The sequence below is a fragment of the Thamnophis sirtalis genome, unplaced genomic scaffold (genome assembly GCF_051295495.1).
Source record: "Thamnophis sirtalis isolate CommonGarterSnake01/CBP01778 unplaced genomic scaffold, rThaSir2_p1.2 scaffold_14, whole genome shotgun sequence".
In the NCBI taxonomy this organism is placed as follows: Eukaryota; Metazoa; Chordata; class Lepidosauria; order Squamata; family Natricidae; genus Thamnophis; species Thamnophis sirtalis.
Genome location: NW_028261394.1, coordinates 7,203,669 through 7,218,510, shown reverse-complemented (window position 1 = coordinate 7,218,510; position 14,842 = coordinate 7,203,669). Strand labels below are relative to the sequence as shown.

Here is a 14,842-nt window from a genome sequence, read left to right as displayed (position 1 = left end):
TGAATCATGCCTGCCACATGACCATGGAGACATCTTCGGACAGCTCTGGCTCTTCAGCTTTGAAATGGAGATGAGCACCGCCCCCTAGAGTCGGGAACGACTAGCACAAGGGAACTTTTACCTTAAGCATAACTATAGTTTGTGAACCTCCATATCTAGATTATGTTGATAGTGTTGCCTATTTGATAATGGACTCCACACTCCTCCTCCTCCTCCTCTCTGCAAACCCCTCTCTCGTCTAGCACTGATGATGTTACATAGTTGTGTAATAAAACGCCTGCAAAAAAAAACCAACCAAGCTCAGAGCGCACCGTTCTCCCCTTCCTCTTCCTCCTCTTAACCCCATTCCTTTCTAGCGCTGATGATGTTATCTAGTTTGGTAATGAAACGATCGAGCTCAGCTGTTAGCACCCAGGACCCCACAGGCATCCTCCTCCTCCTCCTCTCTGCAAACCGCACTCCCTTCTAGCACTGATGCCGTTACGTAGTTTGGTAATGAAACGCCTGCAAGAAAACGACCAACTTCACAGCACACCAAGGGACCCCCCACTTAATTTCTCTAGCAACACTGATCATCTTATGGGCCCACTTTTTGTATTAATAATATCTACATTCGGGGTGTGTTTTAACTGCATTTGCCAATGAAGTGGTTACAATGCCACGATTTTTTTTTTAAATAGCACCATTGCCTAGAACAAATTCCCTGCACTTGTTTTCTATTAATACCTCACAAGGGGCATAAAACTTTTAGAGAGATTTAAGCCTAGGGTGTCCGATTGGTGCTTGCATTCCATGTTCAGCAAACTCAGAGCTAGCTGGGAGAACAATTTTAACATGTATATCTGTTTCTCTCATCTTGATCTTGTAATGTGATTTTTATTTTTATTTTATTTTTGTTTGCCATATGCTGCTCAGTCGCTTTTGATCAGATGAGCATCTGCACAAATTTGAAGAATAAATCTAGATATATAAAAATGGCTCTGTGTGTGTTCCAGCATAATTCTGGAATGCCTCGAGTAATTTCAACCAAACTTGGTACACAGATGACTTACTCTCTGGAAAAAAAATACTGTGGGCGGTAAGACATCCCTAGCACCCCTTGGGCTGTGTGTTCTGTTAAGATACAGCCTGTTGTGCCTTCAAATGGCTTCTACTGTACTGTCGTAAAATGGCTTCTACTGTGCAGCACAGTGGAGTTGCCATGGTAATGGCTCCACAGTACTCCACAAGGGGGCTCCGTCTGGTAAGAGGGGGAAATCCAAACATGAGAAATTACGTTTGGTCCGGACATTTCCCCCCCTATAAATAAATACCTTGGCAACGCAGGGTTATCAGCTAGTAAGTAATAAACAAGTCGCGTTATAGCTGAATGTGAAAGTGGAACAGTAACACTATTTATGCACTTATATTTATCTGTCCGTATTCCTGGACTCCGAGGTTGAAATCATTCCCGTAACTTAAATCACGTTTTCATTGTTTTACATCAGAAGGTCAAACGCTAATTTAAAAAAACCACCCAAACTTATGTAAATGAAACTGAATGTCTCAATCATCTTTTATTAGAGCGAGGGAAACCACTTCTTTCCCCATAAAGTCGGTCGGTATTGTAAGTCTGGCAAATGTTATTTCCTCAATTCGAACCTCTCTGGAAAAAAACAGTTCTTTCTTAGAAAAAAAGGAAATCCGTTTTAAAATACAGCTGGAGCTGTTGTGCAGGGGATTTTTAGCAAGGCAACAAAAGGCATGATTAATGTACATGGGTGTGCCTGGCAGAGTAATCCTGCTGATGTAATTCTGGGGGGAAAAACGACGCACGTTGCAGAATGCAAAAGAGGAGAGGATAAAATCGAATTCCACATCACCTCTTGAAAAGTCCCACGTTTACATTATAAAGACCAAAAACAAGAAAAAGGTATAGGCCCAGTTATAATTGGCACTGATGTTTACAAGTTCATGCAAAACATTTTTGTAAATATTTAAGAAACCTATGCTATCCCCCGCCCCCCCCCCCCCTGTTATTATCACTGGTCTATTCTTATCAAAAGGGACATGGTGGCTCATTGGCTAAGACACTGAGCTTGTCAATCAGAAATATCAGCAGTTCGAATCCCTAGCGCCGCGTAACGAGGTGAGCTCCCGTTACTTGTCCTAGCTTTGCCAGCCTAGCAGTTCGAAAGCAAGTAGAAAAATAGGAACCACCTTTGGTGGGAAGGTAACAGCGTTCCCTGCGGCATTGAGTCATGCTGGCCACATGACCATGGAGACGTCTTCGGATAGCGCTGGCTCTTTGGCTTGGAGAACGGAGATGAGCACCGCCCCCTAGAGTCGGGAACGACTAGCACATAAAAATCATTAATCTATTCTTATCAAGTTTGGGTGATCCCCTTATTCCTTTCTATGGGCTTGTAAACCTTCAGCTTTATGACTTTTCCTAGGACGTTCCCAAGGATTGAGGTCTCTTTAGGGACCCCCTCTTTCTACTTTTTTTTTTTTTTAAAGAAAAACTGGAAGTATATTCTCTCTTCTCAACCAGGAATTCCCCAAAATCACAGTCATGGATAGTGCGATCACATCTGCCAGATCCTTTAGTATTCCTTCATTCAAAGCCGCCTGGTCTCCTTTCATCACTTCCCTGCCTATGTCGACATACATTTCTCGTCTGTCTTCTTCTCTGGGTGCAAGTTCTAATAAAGTTGAGCAAAAGACGGAGGGAAAGGGGGAATTAAGCCTCTGTTTATTCCCCGTCTACTCCTTGCCATCTTCTCAACAAGTTGACCAACCGCTTTGCATATTTCCTTTCTTTTTTGTCTTGCACATAATTCTTCATATTTCTTGCAAACTTCAGCTCATTCCAAGTCTTGGTCTTTCTGATCCCCTTCTTAAAGATCCAGGTCATTTCCTGATAATCTGCTTTCATTACATGTCCCTCTTTCCATCTTTGAGGGCCACCCTTCTTGTTTCTTAGATGATCAGAAAGGTCTTTATGCAACCATACTCAGCGGTCTTCCCTTTTTGTTTCTCTTTGGTATGGTTCGGAGCCTTAATCCTCTCATTTTTCAGGAATTCCCAGTCCTCGTCAACTGTGTCCCTCTTCAAGATCTCCACCTAGGGAGTCCTTCTACTTTTTCCTCTTGCTTGTTGAAGTCACCTCCACTAGACCGATTAGATACCACAGATTAGGCCTCCTCTGAATTCCATCCGCCGGCCAGCGTCGACTGGCGACTACCCGGAGGAGAGCCTTCTCTGTGGCTGCTCCAACCCTCTGGAACGAACTCCCCGTGGAGATTCGAACCCTCACCACCCTCCAGGCCTTCCGCAAAGCCGTTAAAACCTGGCTGTTCCGACAGGCCTGGGGCTAAAGAGCTGTTGCCCCCGTCTTGAATGGTATGACTGTTGTGTGTTTTTAAATTATGTATTGTTATGTATCGTTTTTATTTTTTTGTCTGTACCCCGCCCCCTTCCCTGATTTGATTTGTTAGCTGCCCTGAGTCCCCTTCGGGGGGGGGCGGGGGGAAAGGGCAGCATATACATATAATAAATGAAATGAAATGAATGAAATGAAAATGAAATGAAATGTCTTGAAATCCAGAACACTCATCTAGCTAACATCTGTTCTCCATTTCCCAAAGCACCAGAAGGCAAGGCGGGAAACAATGGATGGAAACCGATCAAGGAGAGAAGCAACTTGGAATTTAGGAGAAACTTCTTAAGAGGGAGGACAATTTATCAGGGGAACAGTGCTTGCCTTTGGAAGTTGTAGGTGCTTCATCACTGGTGGTTTTTAAGAAGAGACTGGACAGCCACTTGGCTCAAAAGATATGGGGTCTCCTGCTTGAGCAGGGGGTTGGACTAGAAGACCTCTGTCCCTTCCAGCTCTAGTCTGATTGATTGATTAGCAATAGCAATAGCAGTTAGACTTATATACCACTTCATAGGGCTTTCAGCCCTCTCTAAGCGGTTTACAGAGTCAGCATATATTGCCCCCAACAATCCGGGTCCTCATTTTACCCACCTCGGAAGGATTGGAAGGCTGAGTCAACCTTGAGCCGGTGAGATTTGAACAGCCGAACTGCAGAACTGCAGTCAGCTGAAGTAGCCTGCAGTGCTGCATTTAACCACTGCGCCACCTCGGCTCTTTTGATTGATTGATTGATTGAAATATGGCAAGTTCTAAAACGATATGGTAATGTTCTCCTATTGAGTTCAACTCTCTCGAAATCCAGAACATTCACCTGATTAACGTCAGTTCTCCCTGCCTGGAATATAGTGAATTCTAAAATCACATTGGAAAGATCCCTGAAGGATTAGAGCATACACCGAGTGTAACCCAATCCAGCTTTTGTTAAATTGCTGTTGAGAGAAGCTCCATGGGGACCTAACGTGCCAACTGCATAGATAAAACTTCTAGGCGAATTGCCAAGCTTAGCCTAGTCAAGTAACTACACTACTTGTGAAAAGTAAAAAGTGGAGTATTGCCAGGTAACCTTGCTTGTAACTTGAAATGTGCGTTCAGCATTCCCTAACAAAGCTCTGTCTTACTGGTATATATATATATATTTATTTTTTCATTTTTCATTTTCATACACTCACATGTATACAACATACATACAAAGCCGAGGTGGCGCAGTGGTTAAATGCAGCACTGCAGGCTACTTCAGCTGACTGCAGTTCTGCAGTTCGGCTGTTCAAATCCCACCAGGCTCAAGGTTGACTCAGCCTTCCATCCTTCCGAGGTGGGTAAAATGAGGACCCGGATTGTTGTTGGGGGCGATATGCTGACTCTGTAAACCGCTTAGAGAGGGCTGAAAGCCCTATGAAGCGGTATATAAGTCTAACTGCTATTGCTATACAGTATTAAACAATAATTGCATCAATTCCTCTTGTCGACAATGCCCCAGAAAATAAAAGCCTAATATACCTCTTCCATTCTCCATACACCTCTTTCTTCCACCACCCTCTAACTTTCTATCTTCCCTCCATCATCCCCCTCTACTTCCCCTCCCCCTCTACCACTCCTTTCTCCAAATCAGCTCCCCCCCTTTCCTTTTCGCCTTCCCCCCCACCCTCTCTCCCATCCCTTTCTACCCATCCTTCTTCTTTCCTACTCCTCCTCCCCTTGGTGTATTTCCAGTATATGTTAATGTACTTGGCTTATCCTATTTTTAAAGAAAAATTAAAGAAAAACAGTATACATGTGAAGTCATATTGCATTGAGATCTAACACATTGTGTCTAACCTAATATCTATCCCTCCCTCCCCCCCCCGTATAGATTTTTAACAAACACAGTCTAAAATCTATTGAGAAAAAAGAAATTAAAAAAAATTAATAACATCTCTACATTGATCTTAGCTTCTTCTTGCTAAGCTAACTTTAAACAATTTCAATCATTCCTTATCTTAAGCATAGGCTAACTGGAATTTCTTAGTCCCATATTTATTTTGTATATAGTCAATCCATTTTTTCCAGTCTCGTTTATATCTCTCATTTGAACAAAGCTCTGTCTTATATGCCAGAAAATGTATTCCTTTCCTCTTCTAAAGTCTAGGGAGAAAAATCATGATGTTTGCGTAACATGAAATAATGTTTCTAACACTATGATGATCTCTACAAGCTGTGCAAGACTGTAAGAAGTTTGACAAAAGGGGTTTTTTTTCACAACCGGACGGTGAGGTTCCTGCCTGATTTTTCTTTCTCTCTCTCTCTGCCTGCTTTGTTAAGGTGGGAGACAAAAATGCCGCCACCTCTTTTTGCATTCTGCAGAAAATAAGAACTGATTATCAGTAGTGTTGAAAGAAATGACCTTCTGGGTTCGGCTCCAAGTGGGGAAGAAGACACTGGAGACATGGAGGCTGCTTGGAAAGATGGTTTATTGTTGGACAGGGCCACATGGCTTGAGCCCTGAACAGAAAAGGTGATCACATGCTTCAATGTTGATGGAGAAGAAGAGGGCTGAGGAAGGGGCTTGCTAGGCTTTTTATACCCTGTTTAGTCCCACCTCTCTGTTTCCTGTTCCTGTGTAAGAAATGTATTCTGATTGGTTGTCAGACTCCCATGGTGCCATGCAGGGGGCTACTTCTCTAGGCTGTGATGAGTTCTCAGATGCCTTGTGGTCAGTTGAGTATATTATCATGCCTTTCTGTAGCTGCTGGTGAAGTCTTTATTATGTAAAGTGGGCTAGCCTGGCCATCTCAATGGCCCATTAACTGGGGATGGGCAGAAAGCTACAGGCAACTATTCTGTCTTTTAAAACATGTTTCTTTCTTTTCACATCCAGAGAAATATTCTGCCTTTTCAATATTTCCTAGGATATTTCATTTTTCTGGGAGAGGGCTGGATGATAACTTCCCACAAGTAGCCTCGTGTTCTGAGTTTCATTGGAATTATCAGGTTCTGAGCTGAATTCAAAAACCTTACAACGTGATCTTGTTCTGCCCATTGTCCATCCACTTCCTGGTAGCCAGCGCCACTCAACTCCTGATTTTCCCTCCTTCGCCTTTTCAACCATGAACTGGATGGGAGGGGAATATTATGATAGAAAGATCGGATTGGTTGAGGTGGAGCAGCGCATTGTGACATAGAAATGTCATGTCATCGTCATCCACACAGCAAGATAACATCCCAGTCTTCTCTTGGGCTGCATTGCTTTGATCTATGAACCTCCAGTTCTTTGTGCACGATGTGGCTTGACAGGTGGACCATGAAGGTGGGAAGTCTGCTTCTATCTATTTTGGTTGCCCGGCTCCCCCAGTTAGTGACCGGCCGTTCCTATGGGATCTTCTGTAAAGGATTGACACGGACCTTCCTCGTCTTGTTTGAACTGGCCTGGAAATTCCACACCAACTTCTCCTACCTGTATCTGGTCACGTCCATGATCTTCAACGTCAGGCTACAGGTAATGTCAGAAGGAGGATTCAGCCCAGGAGCCGAGCATGGTTCATACCGTTTATCTGCTTTCATTTTTGCAATTGTTTCTGAGCTAGGCTTCCCCAAAAAGCACGAGGCAGATTCCTGGTCCCGACAAAACCCCTTTTATTAAACGAATGTGAATTCCTCTCATTCACGTTCAGCAAAGGCCTGGCAAACAGTCTTTCAAAGGAGTATTTATGACCACAGACCTTATCTATCTTGGAAAGCTGCCATGTAAATATTTTCCAAATGAGGCGCTGTGCAAGGAAAAACTTGGGCACAGAGTCTCTGAGATTCACGGACAGATCTTCACACTCCTGAAACGAATCTAACGACCGAACGAATGACTTGTTTCCTGCAAAAGCCCACTCCCCTTTTACTCCTCTTTTATGTCCTATGGGAGGGGCCAATCACCTTCCACCTGTGACTTTACTCCCAAGTCTACCCTGGTTTCTGAGCTGTTCTTTCCTTCTGGCAGCTCTGCGCATGGGCACACTGTGAACAGGCTTCAGCTGTTCCTCTGCCTCACTGCTCTCTAGCTCCAAAGGCAGCTGAGAACTGCCAGACGGCTCTGGCCCCCTCTCTGCCTCCAATGCAAAGCGCTCGTCCGAGCCTTCCCCAGCCTCCAGGACTGGCCCATCTTCCTCCCCAACCTCCTCACTGTCTAATTCTGCTGCCAGCTCCACTGATGGGCCACAACAGTAATCCATTTGGCTTCACCCATTATTCAATCTATGGCTTGGGCAGTCATGAGCAAACCACAGTTTCTGGTCTCGTGTCACACATGAAGCGGGAACCAAGTTAACGTGATGCTTGTTTGCAGTGACCTCCTGCAATCAAACAATGGTTTACTGAAGCGATTCCATTTTCTGGATTTGTGCTACCCGTGTTTACACCATGCACTGGCAGCTAAGTTCATTTATTTTCTGGGTTCGTACAATGTATTGCTTCCTAAACTTTAAACAAAGTGGCTAAGACGCTGAGCTTGCTGATCAGAAAGGTCGGCAGTTCGGCGGTTCGAATCCCTAGCACCGCGTAACGGAGTTAGCTCCCGTTGCTTGTCCCAGCTTCTGCCAACCTAGCAGTTCGAAAGCACGTAAAAAATGCAAGTAAAAAAATAGGGACCACCTTTGGTGGGAAGATAACACATTCCGTGCGCCTTCAGCGTTGAGTCATGCCGGCCACATGACCACGGAGACGTCTTCGGACAGCGCTGGCTCTTCAGCTTTGAAAACAAGGTGGGTACCGCCTCCTAGAGTCGGGAACGACTAGCACATATGTGCGAGGGGAACCTTTACCTTTTTATAGCAACAGCAATAGCAGTTATGTACCGCTTCATAGGGCTTTCAGCCCGCTCTAAGCAGTTTACAGAGTCAGCATATCACCCCCAAAGTCTGGGTCCTCATTTTACCCACCTCGGAAGGATGGAAGGCTGAGTCAACCCTGAGCCGATGAGATTCGAACCGCCGAACTGCAGCTAACAGTCAGCTGAAGTGGCTGCAGTACTGCACTCTAACCACTGCGCCAGCTCGCCTCTTTAAACTTAATAAAAGGATTCGGTTTGTGCTCAATGCACACAAGGGCCAAGCCACAGAAAGCAATTTAGCCCGATGCGTACATGATATGCCCGCCCAGTGACTAAACATGGAACATGATTAAATCATCAGAGAATCACGAGCAACGGGCAAGGTATAACATGCCCCCTCGTCAATCATGTTGATGCTGGAGCTTGCAATATTTACCTATGGCTGTCAACGATTTGTTAAGGTAATTCACCTGTCTAGACTTATATTGCTGAATCAGCAGGTAACTTGCAAGAGGTGGGTGGCTGCAACACACCAGAGCATAGAACTTAAATCTTCACTATTTATTTCTTCTCGCCGATCAAGAACCATTTATTGCATACACATCGCTAGAGGTGGCGCAGTGGTTAAATGCAGCACTGCAGGCTACTTCACCTGACTGCAGTTCTGCAGTTCTGCGGTTCAAATCTCACCGGCTCAGGGTTGACTCAGCCTTCCATCCTTCCGAGGTGGGTAAAATGAGGACCCGGATTGTTGTTGGGGGCAATATGCTGACTCTGTAAACCGCTTAGAGAGGGCTGAAAGCCCTATGAAGCGGTGTATAAGTCTAACTGCTATTGCTATTGCTATTGCTATTTTGCCGAGCAGCAATTAACATTCACAAACAAATAATTAAGGATGCCAGGCATGGGTTCATATAAGATATTATCGTGGCCCACCAGATTCGAAGAGTGAGGAGGTTGGGGAGGAAGATGGGCCAGTCCTGGAGTCTGGGGATGGCTCTAATGAGGGCTCTGTGTCGGAGGCAGAGAGGGGGCCAGAGCCATATGCCAGTTATCAGCTGCCTTCAAAGTCAGACATCAGTGGGGCAGACGAACAGCTGGAGCCTGTTCCCAGTGTGCGCATGCACAGAATTGCCAGACAAAGGGAACAACTAGAGAACGGGAGTCGACTTGGGAGTAAGGCCACAGGTGGATGATGAATGGCCCCTCCCAGAGGAAATAAAAGAGGAGCAAAAAGGGAGTTGAGTTTGCAGGAGACCATTAGTTCGCCTAATTGGTTCGTGACTCTCTGAGATTCCTTGCCAAGTTTTGCAGATATCGTCCTGGCAGCTGTCCAAGCCAGAGAATGTCTGTGACCGTAAATCCTCCCTCGAAAGACTTTGCTGGATGTGAATGAGCAGAATTCATAGTAAATTAATAAAATGGGTTTTTGTCAGGATCAGGAGTTTGCGTCATGCTCTTGGGAAGCCTCGGTCAGAACAGATATCTTTTTCAAAAATATGATAGCCGTGTATTAGCAATTCTAACTTTTATTTATCTCAGTTTCAGTGTCATTGTTGAAACGGGTGTAATTCCCCCCCCCCCGATTATAAGCTCTAAGTCACTTTTTTCAGTGCTATCGTAATGGTCACTGAACAAAAACTGTTGTAAGTCGAGGTTTGCCTTGTAGAATAAATTCCCTCTCAATGCATTTTTCTCACGGTGAAGATTGTTCGTAACCATTCTAGACTTAGCAGAAACTCCACGGATTAAAAATGACAATAAATGCAGTGCAAGATGCCATTTTATTTTTGAAGGAAGTGACACTTAGGAATCCTAGTTGATTGTGACATCATAGAATGCGTCCTGAAGTCTTACTGGTTGGAATAAGGGATTGTTGCCTAATAAATATTCTGCTCTTTCATTTGCTGGAGAATAGCAAGTGATGTATAAGACTTAAACTAAAAGGCCGAAGGGTTGAGTAACAGTAAAGAAAGAGAAGGAATGAGAAACCACAGATCGAGCAATGTAAGTCTTTGAAGTGACATAACCCTATTCACTAAGGGACACGGTGGCTCAGTGGCTAAGACGCTGAGCTTGTCAATCAGAAAGATCGACAGTTTGGCAGTTCGAATCCCTAGTGCCGCGTAACGGAGGGAGCTCCCGTTACTTGTCCCAGCTTCTGCCAACCTAGCAGTTCGAAAGCACGTAAAAAATGCAAGTAGAAAAATAGGACCCACCTTTGGTGGGAAGTTAACAGCGTTCCATGCACCTTCGGCGTTTAGCCAAGCTGGCCACATGACCACGGAGACGTCTTCGGACAGCGCTGGCTCTTGGGCTTTGAAACGGAGATGAGCACTGCCCCCTAGAATCGGGAACGACTAGCACATATGTGTGAGGGGAACCTTTACCTTTAACCTTATTCTATGAAGTCCAAAATGAGACAGAAGCCGCTTAAGGTATGGTTGTGTCTGACCGAAAGGCCGCAGAAATCTCTGTTTTGTATAATAAAGGGAGTCTTATTTCATACCAAGCTTTTATGGAGTCATTCTATAATTCTAACAATATGCATTTTTTAAGAAGTGATTGGACAACCAATATCTCAGGGGCTGCCACAAAGAAGAGGGAGTCAAACTATTCTTCAAGGCACCTGAGTGTAGAACAAGAAGCAATGGGTGGAAACTAATCAAGGAGAGAAGCAACTTAGAACTGAGGAGAAATTTCCTGACAGTTAGAACAATTAATCAGTGGAACAACTTGCCTCCAGAAGTTGTGAATGCTCCAACACTGGACGTCTTTAAGAAGATGTTGGATAGCCATTTGTCTGAAGGGATGTAGGGTCTCCTTCCTAAGCAGGGGGTTGGACTAGAAGACCCCCAAGTCCCTTCCAATAACATTCTGTTTTTCTACATTCAATTGGGAAACGTAGAAATTTGAGGGTCGGAAGGCGTCTTGAGAAACTAGATCTCCCAGCTTGTGATTCCGTAGGGCAGGAATTCCCAAAACATCTCATACAAATGGATTTCAATCTTTGCTGGCAAAATCTCCAGCGATGAAGCCCCTGCAACTGCAGGAAGCCAACTGCTTAAAGCCAGGAAATTCCTCCTTATTGCGAGTTTGGATCTTCTGTAAAGTTTCCAATTGTTGCGTGTTTTTTTTCAACCTGGTCTACTCAAATATTTGACGGAGCATACCGCTTCCACTTTCGCCTTTCAGCCCCAATCCGGGAGCCTTCGCATGACAAACTGTTTTGTGTTAAATTTATATTTACTGACAAACAAAATAAAGGGAGGCTACTATAGATCGATTGTAAGCTATTTAGCTGTCCTCAGCTAGCTATACACATCTGGAATTCGAACCTGGACTGCTTGCATATTAGGTAGATGTATTAACCTCTAAGCCACAGGTTCTCCTCAGTTTGTCAGCTGTACCAGGGGAGGGATTCAGTTGGTGGGGTTCAATTTTTTTTAAAGTATTGGTTCTGTGGGTGTGGCTTGGTGGGCGTGGCAGGGGAAGGATACTGCAAAATCCTCATTCCCACCTCACTCCTGGGGAAGGATACTGCAAAATCCCCATTCCCTCCCCACCCCACTGATCTGCTTTCCAGCTCCATTCTCCCATGCAGGGCAACAAAAGAAGACCCAGTTGATCAGCTGGGCCCCAGGAGGCAGCGAATAGATGGGGGCGGGGCCAGCCAGAGGTGGCATTTGCCGGTTCTCTGAACTACTCACAATTTTCGCTATCGGTTCTCCAGAACTGGTCAGAACCAGTTGAATACCACCTCTGGATAAATTGTTTTTTTTCTATCAGGAAAACCTGGTCTCCCCAAATATGGGGAGAAGCATACTGCTTCCCTTTCCAGCTGTTGATTCTTGTCCAACTCTTGTTAACTTGCCGGTATTTTCCCCATTATTTTTGCTTTATCGCAGGTTCATATTGAGATCCATTAAATTGTGACTTACGTTGCCAAGGAAGGCATCCTGGGCTTCCCAACAATGCAGAGCGTCGAGGACCGAGTGACGCCCCTCTCTGCTCTGACGATGGCCCAGGAAGATGAGGTGGGACAGCAGCTGCAGGAAAACACCTTGGATCAGCCCGAGAAGATCCTCCACCTTCCCAATATCCGCACCTTAATGGCTCACTCTCGAGCCAACAATAACCATTTGCAAAAGGAATTCTTCTCCCTCAAGATCAGGAACTGCCCTCTGTTCAACGCTGTCCCACTTCCCCATATTGGTAAAAAAAGCCTGCCCAACTTGAGTCAGGTGGCCAACGGAGTTGTGTCTTCCAAGGAATCCCTCAATCTGCATTTCTTACCCGAGAACCAGCTCTTGGAGAAGATCTTCAGCTACTTTGATAGCACCTCGGTACCAGGTTGGCAGGAGAAGGCTCAAGGTGTCCTCAGCGAGCTGGGCAAATGGAGCGCCTCCAGGGAAAACTTTGTACAATTTGCACACTTCTGGCTCTCTGAGCTCCAACACGACCAGAAGCAACAATTGTTGGAGCTGGAACTGGGGGTGATCGAAGATGAAGTCCACCTTGCGTTCCTGGAAGGGCTGGACTCCAAGGAACTCCAGCCTTCGGAGTTGAGCTCCATCCTGTTGGTGGCCCTGAGCGAATACCCAACGGGGTTGGCCAGCAATCAATACCCCTACATTTTTCTGGATTACTTGGACCTCATGTCTTCACCCGACACACCCGGATACAGGGAAATGCTTTCCAACATCCAGTATCCCAGCAAAAACCCTCAGGTCACTCGGTGGCTGCTGGCTATACGAGAATTTGCCCTTGCCAATCTCTGGCACGCTATGGTCAAGGTAAAAACCCAGGTGGGAAATGGTGGTCTGCGGGGGAGGAGGGCACAGGATTGCATCCTGCCTTATATGGTTATTGTTTTCAACATTGCCCATGTGCTGAGACTACATTAACAAGCGGGCTTTGAGACCACCTTAGAAAACCAAGGGTGAAATCCAGCAGGTTCTGACAGGTTCTGGAGAACCGGTAGCAGAAATGTTTTTTTTAAAAATTATTTATTTATTTATTTTCAAAACAAACATATATTGTAAAAAGTATATCAGCTGGTTACAAAAAGCTTTTGTGCATCTCTTCCACCGTCATCAAATATAATTCATATTAATTCAAATATCTTAATTCAAATATTTACTATATTAACATCATCATATCTCCACTTTTATTCGACTACAGTTATTTAAACATCCTTCATCCTTAAGTATACCAAGATTCAATCCATAACCACATGCTGGCATTTCATTTACTTACTTATAAAATCCTCCATTAACATTAAGTCCTCATATCCTGTTTTAGCTAAACATCCATAATATTTACTACCAAAGTTTTCTAATCTTCCTTGTATATAATTTATTATCATTATCCTTTCTTTATTTAACTATATCCTATATCATAGCATTTCCCCCCTATTAGTTAAAATTTAATTGTATATAGTTTTGTTTTTTATTATAATTATTATTGTTATTAATAATCTTTATATATAGTCCCAAAATATTTCTAACCTTCCCTTCTCATATCCAATTATTACTTATCATAACAGCTCAACATTGTATACATTACTATCATTATCAATTTTTATTTAACTATACCTATTACCAATGGATTTAACTTAAGTTTAGCTAATTTTGAATTATACTCTTCCATCTAGCAGAAATGTTGAGTAGTTTGGAGAACTGGCAAATGCCACCTCCGGCTAGCCCCAGAGTGGGGTGAGAATGGAGATTTCGCAGTACCCTTCCCTGGCCGTGCCCACCAAGCCACGCCCACCAAGCTACGCCCACAGAACCGGTAGCAAAAAAATTGAATTTCACCACTGCAGAAAACCGATATTACGTAGCATTAAGGGATTAGGAAAAGAGGTGGGATTCAGCCGGTACCGACTGGTTAGGGAGAACTACATGCTAATTTTACATCTGGTTCGTCGAACTGATAGTTGGAAGGACTGACTGGCTCCACCCACCCCCTGCCCCTCCCCTCCCCTCTCCGGAATCTCCACGTGGCCCATTCATCATGCCAGGTAAATGCAGGGCCCGCGTGGAGGGTCTGGGAGGGTGAAAAATGGGTCTCCCGGAAGTTCAGGAAGTCCAGAAACAGGCCTGTATCCGGCCTCCGGAGAGCCTCCAGAGCCCATGGGAGGCCATTTTTGCCCTCCCAGAAGCTCAAGGAAAGCTTCCGGAGCCTGGGGAGGGCAGAAACACCCCTCCCTGGTACAGGAGGCAGAATAGGCCACGCCCCGCATGGCCACACCCAGCCAGCAACCGGGCAGAGAATGGGTTGCTAAAAAAATTTCAATCCCACTCCTGGTTAGGAAGTTGGATAAAATTGGACCCGGACACCAAATTAGCATCCAATTAGACTCAACGGAGGTTGTGTCTTTTTGTGTCTCTGAATGGTTGGCCATCTGCTATAACAGCGACATCTTTCTCGGCCAATCCTAGCTTTTTGCAGTTTTGCTTGTTAGAATAGCAAGATCTGGGTTGCTGTTCTTAGAATAACGGGAGTTGGAAGGGACCTTGGATGTCTTCTAGTTCAATCCCCTAGTAATAAATGGAGAGCAAACCCCGCTGCCTTCTAGCGCTGAGGAAGTTACCTAGTGGGGTAAATGAAATGTCTGCGAGAAA

The 14,842-nt window shown here is 44.8% G+C and overlaps 1 protein-coding gene across 3 annotated transcripts in view; it reads left to right on the top strand.

The window, feature by feature from the left end:
- Positions 1-6,876: 6,876 nt before the first annotated feature.
- Positions 6,877-14,842, top strand: part of FAM220A (family with sequence similarity 220 member A) — a 19,381-nt gene continuing 11,415 nt past the window's right edge. For 2 of the 3 annotated variants that reach the window (XM_087728552.1, XM_087728551.1), the window contains exons 1-2: positions 6,877-6,893; positions 12,122-13,009. In XM_087728552.1, the coding sequence (XP_087584678.1) occupies positions 12,188-13,009 (822 nt within the window). In that variant the 5' untranslated portion in view covers positions 6,877-6,893; positions 12,122-12,187. Of the gene's footprint in view, positions 6,894-12,121; positions 13,022-14,842 lie in introns of all 3 variants that reach the window. The other variant, XM_087728550.1, reaches the window with a different exon arrangement.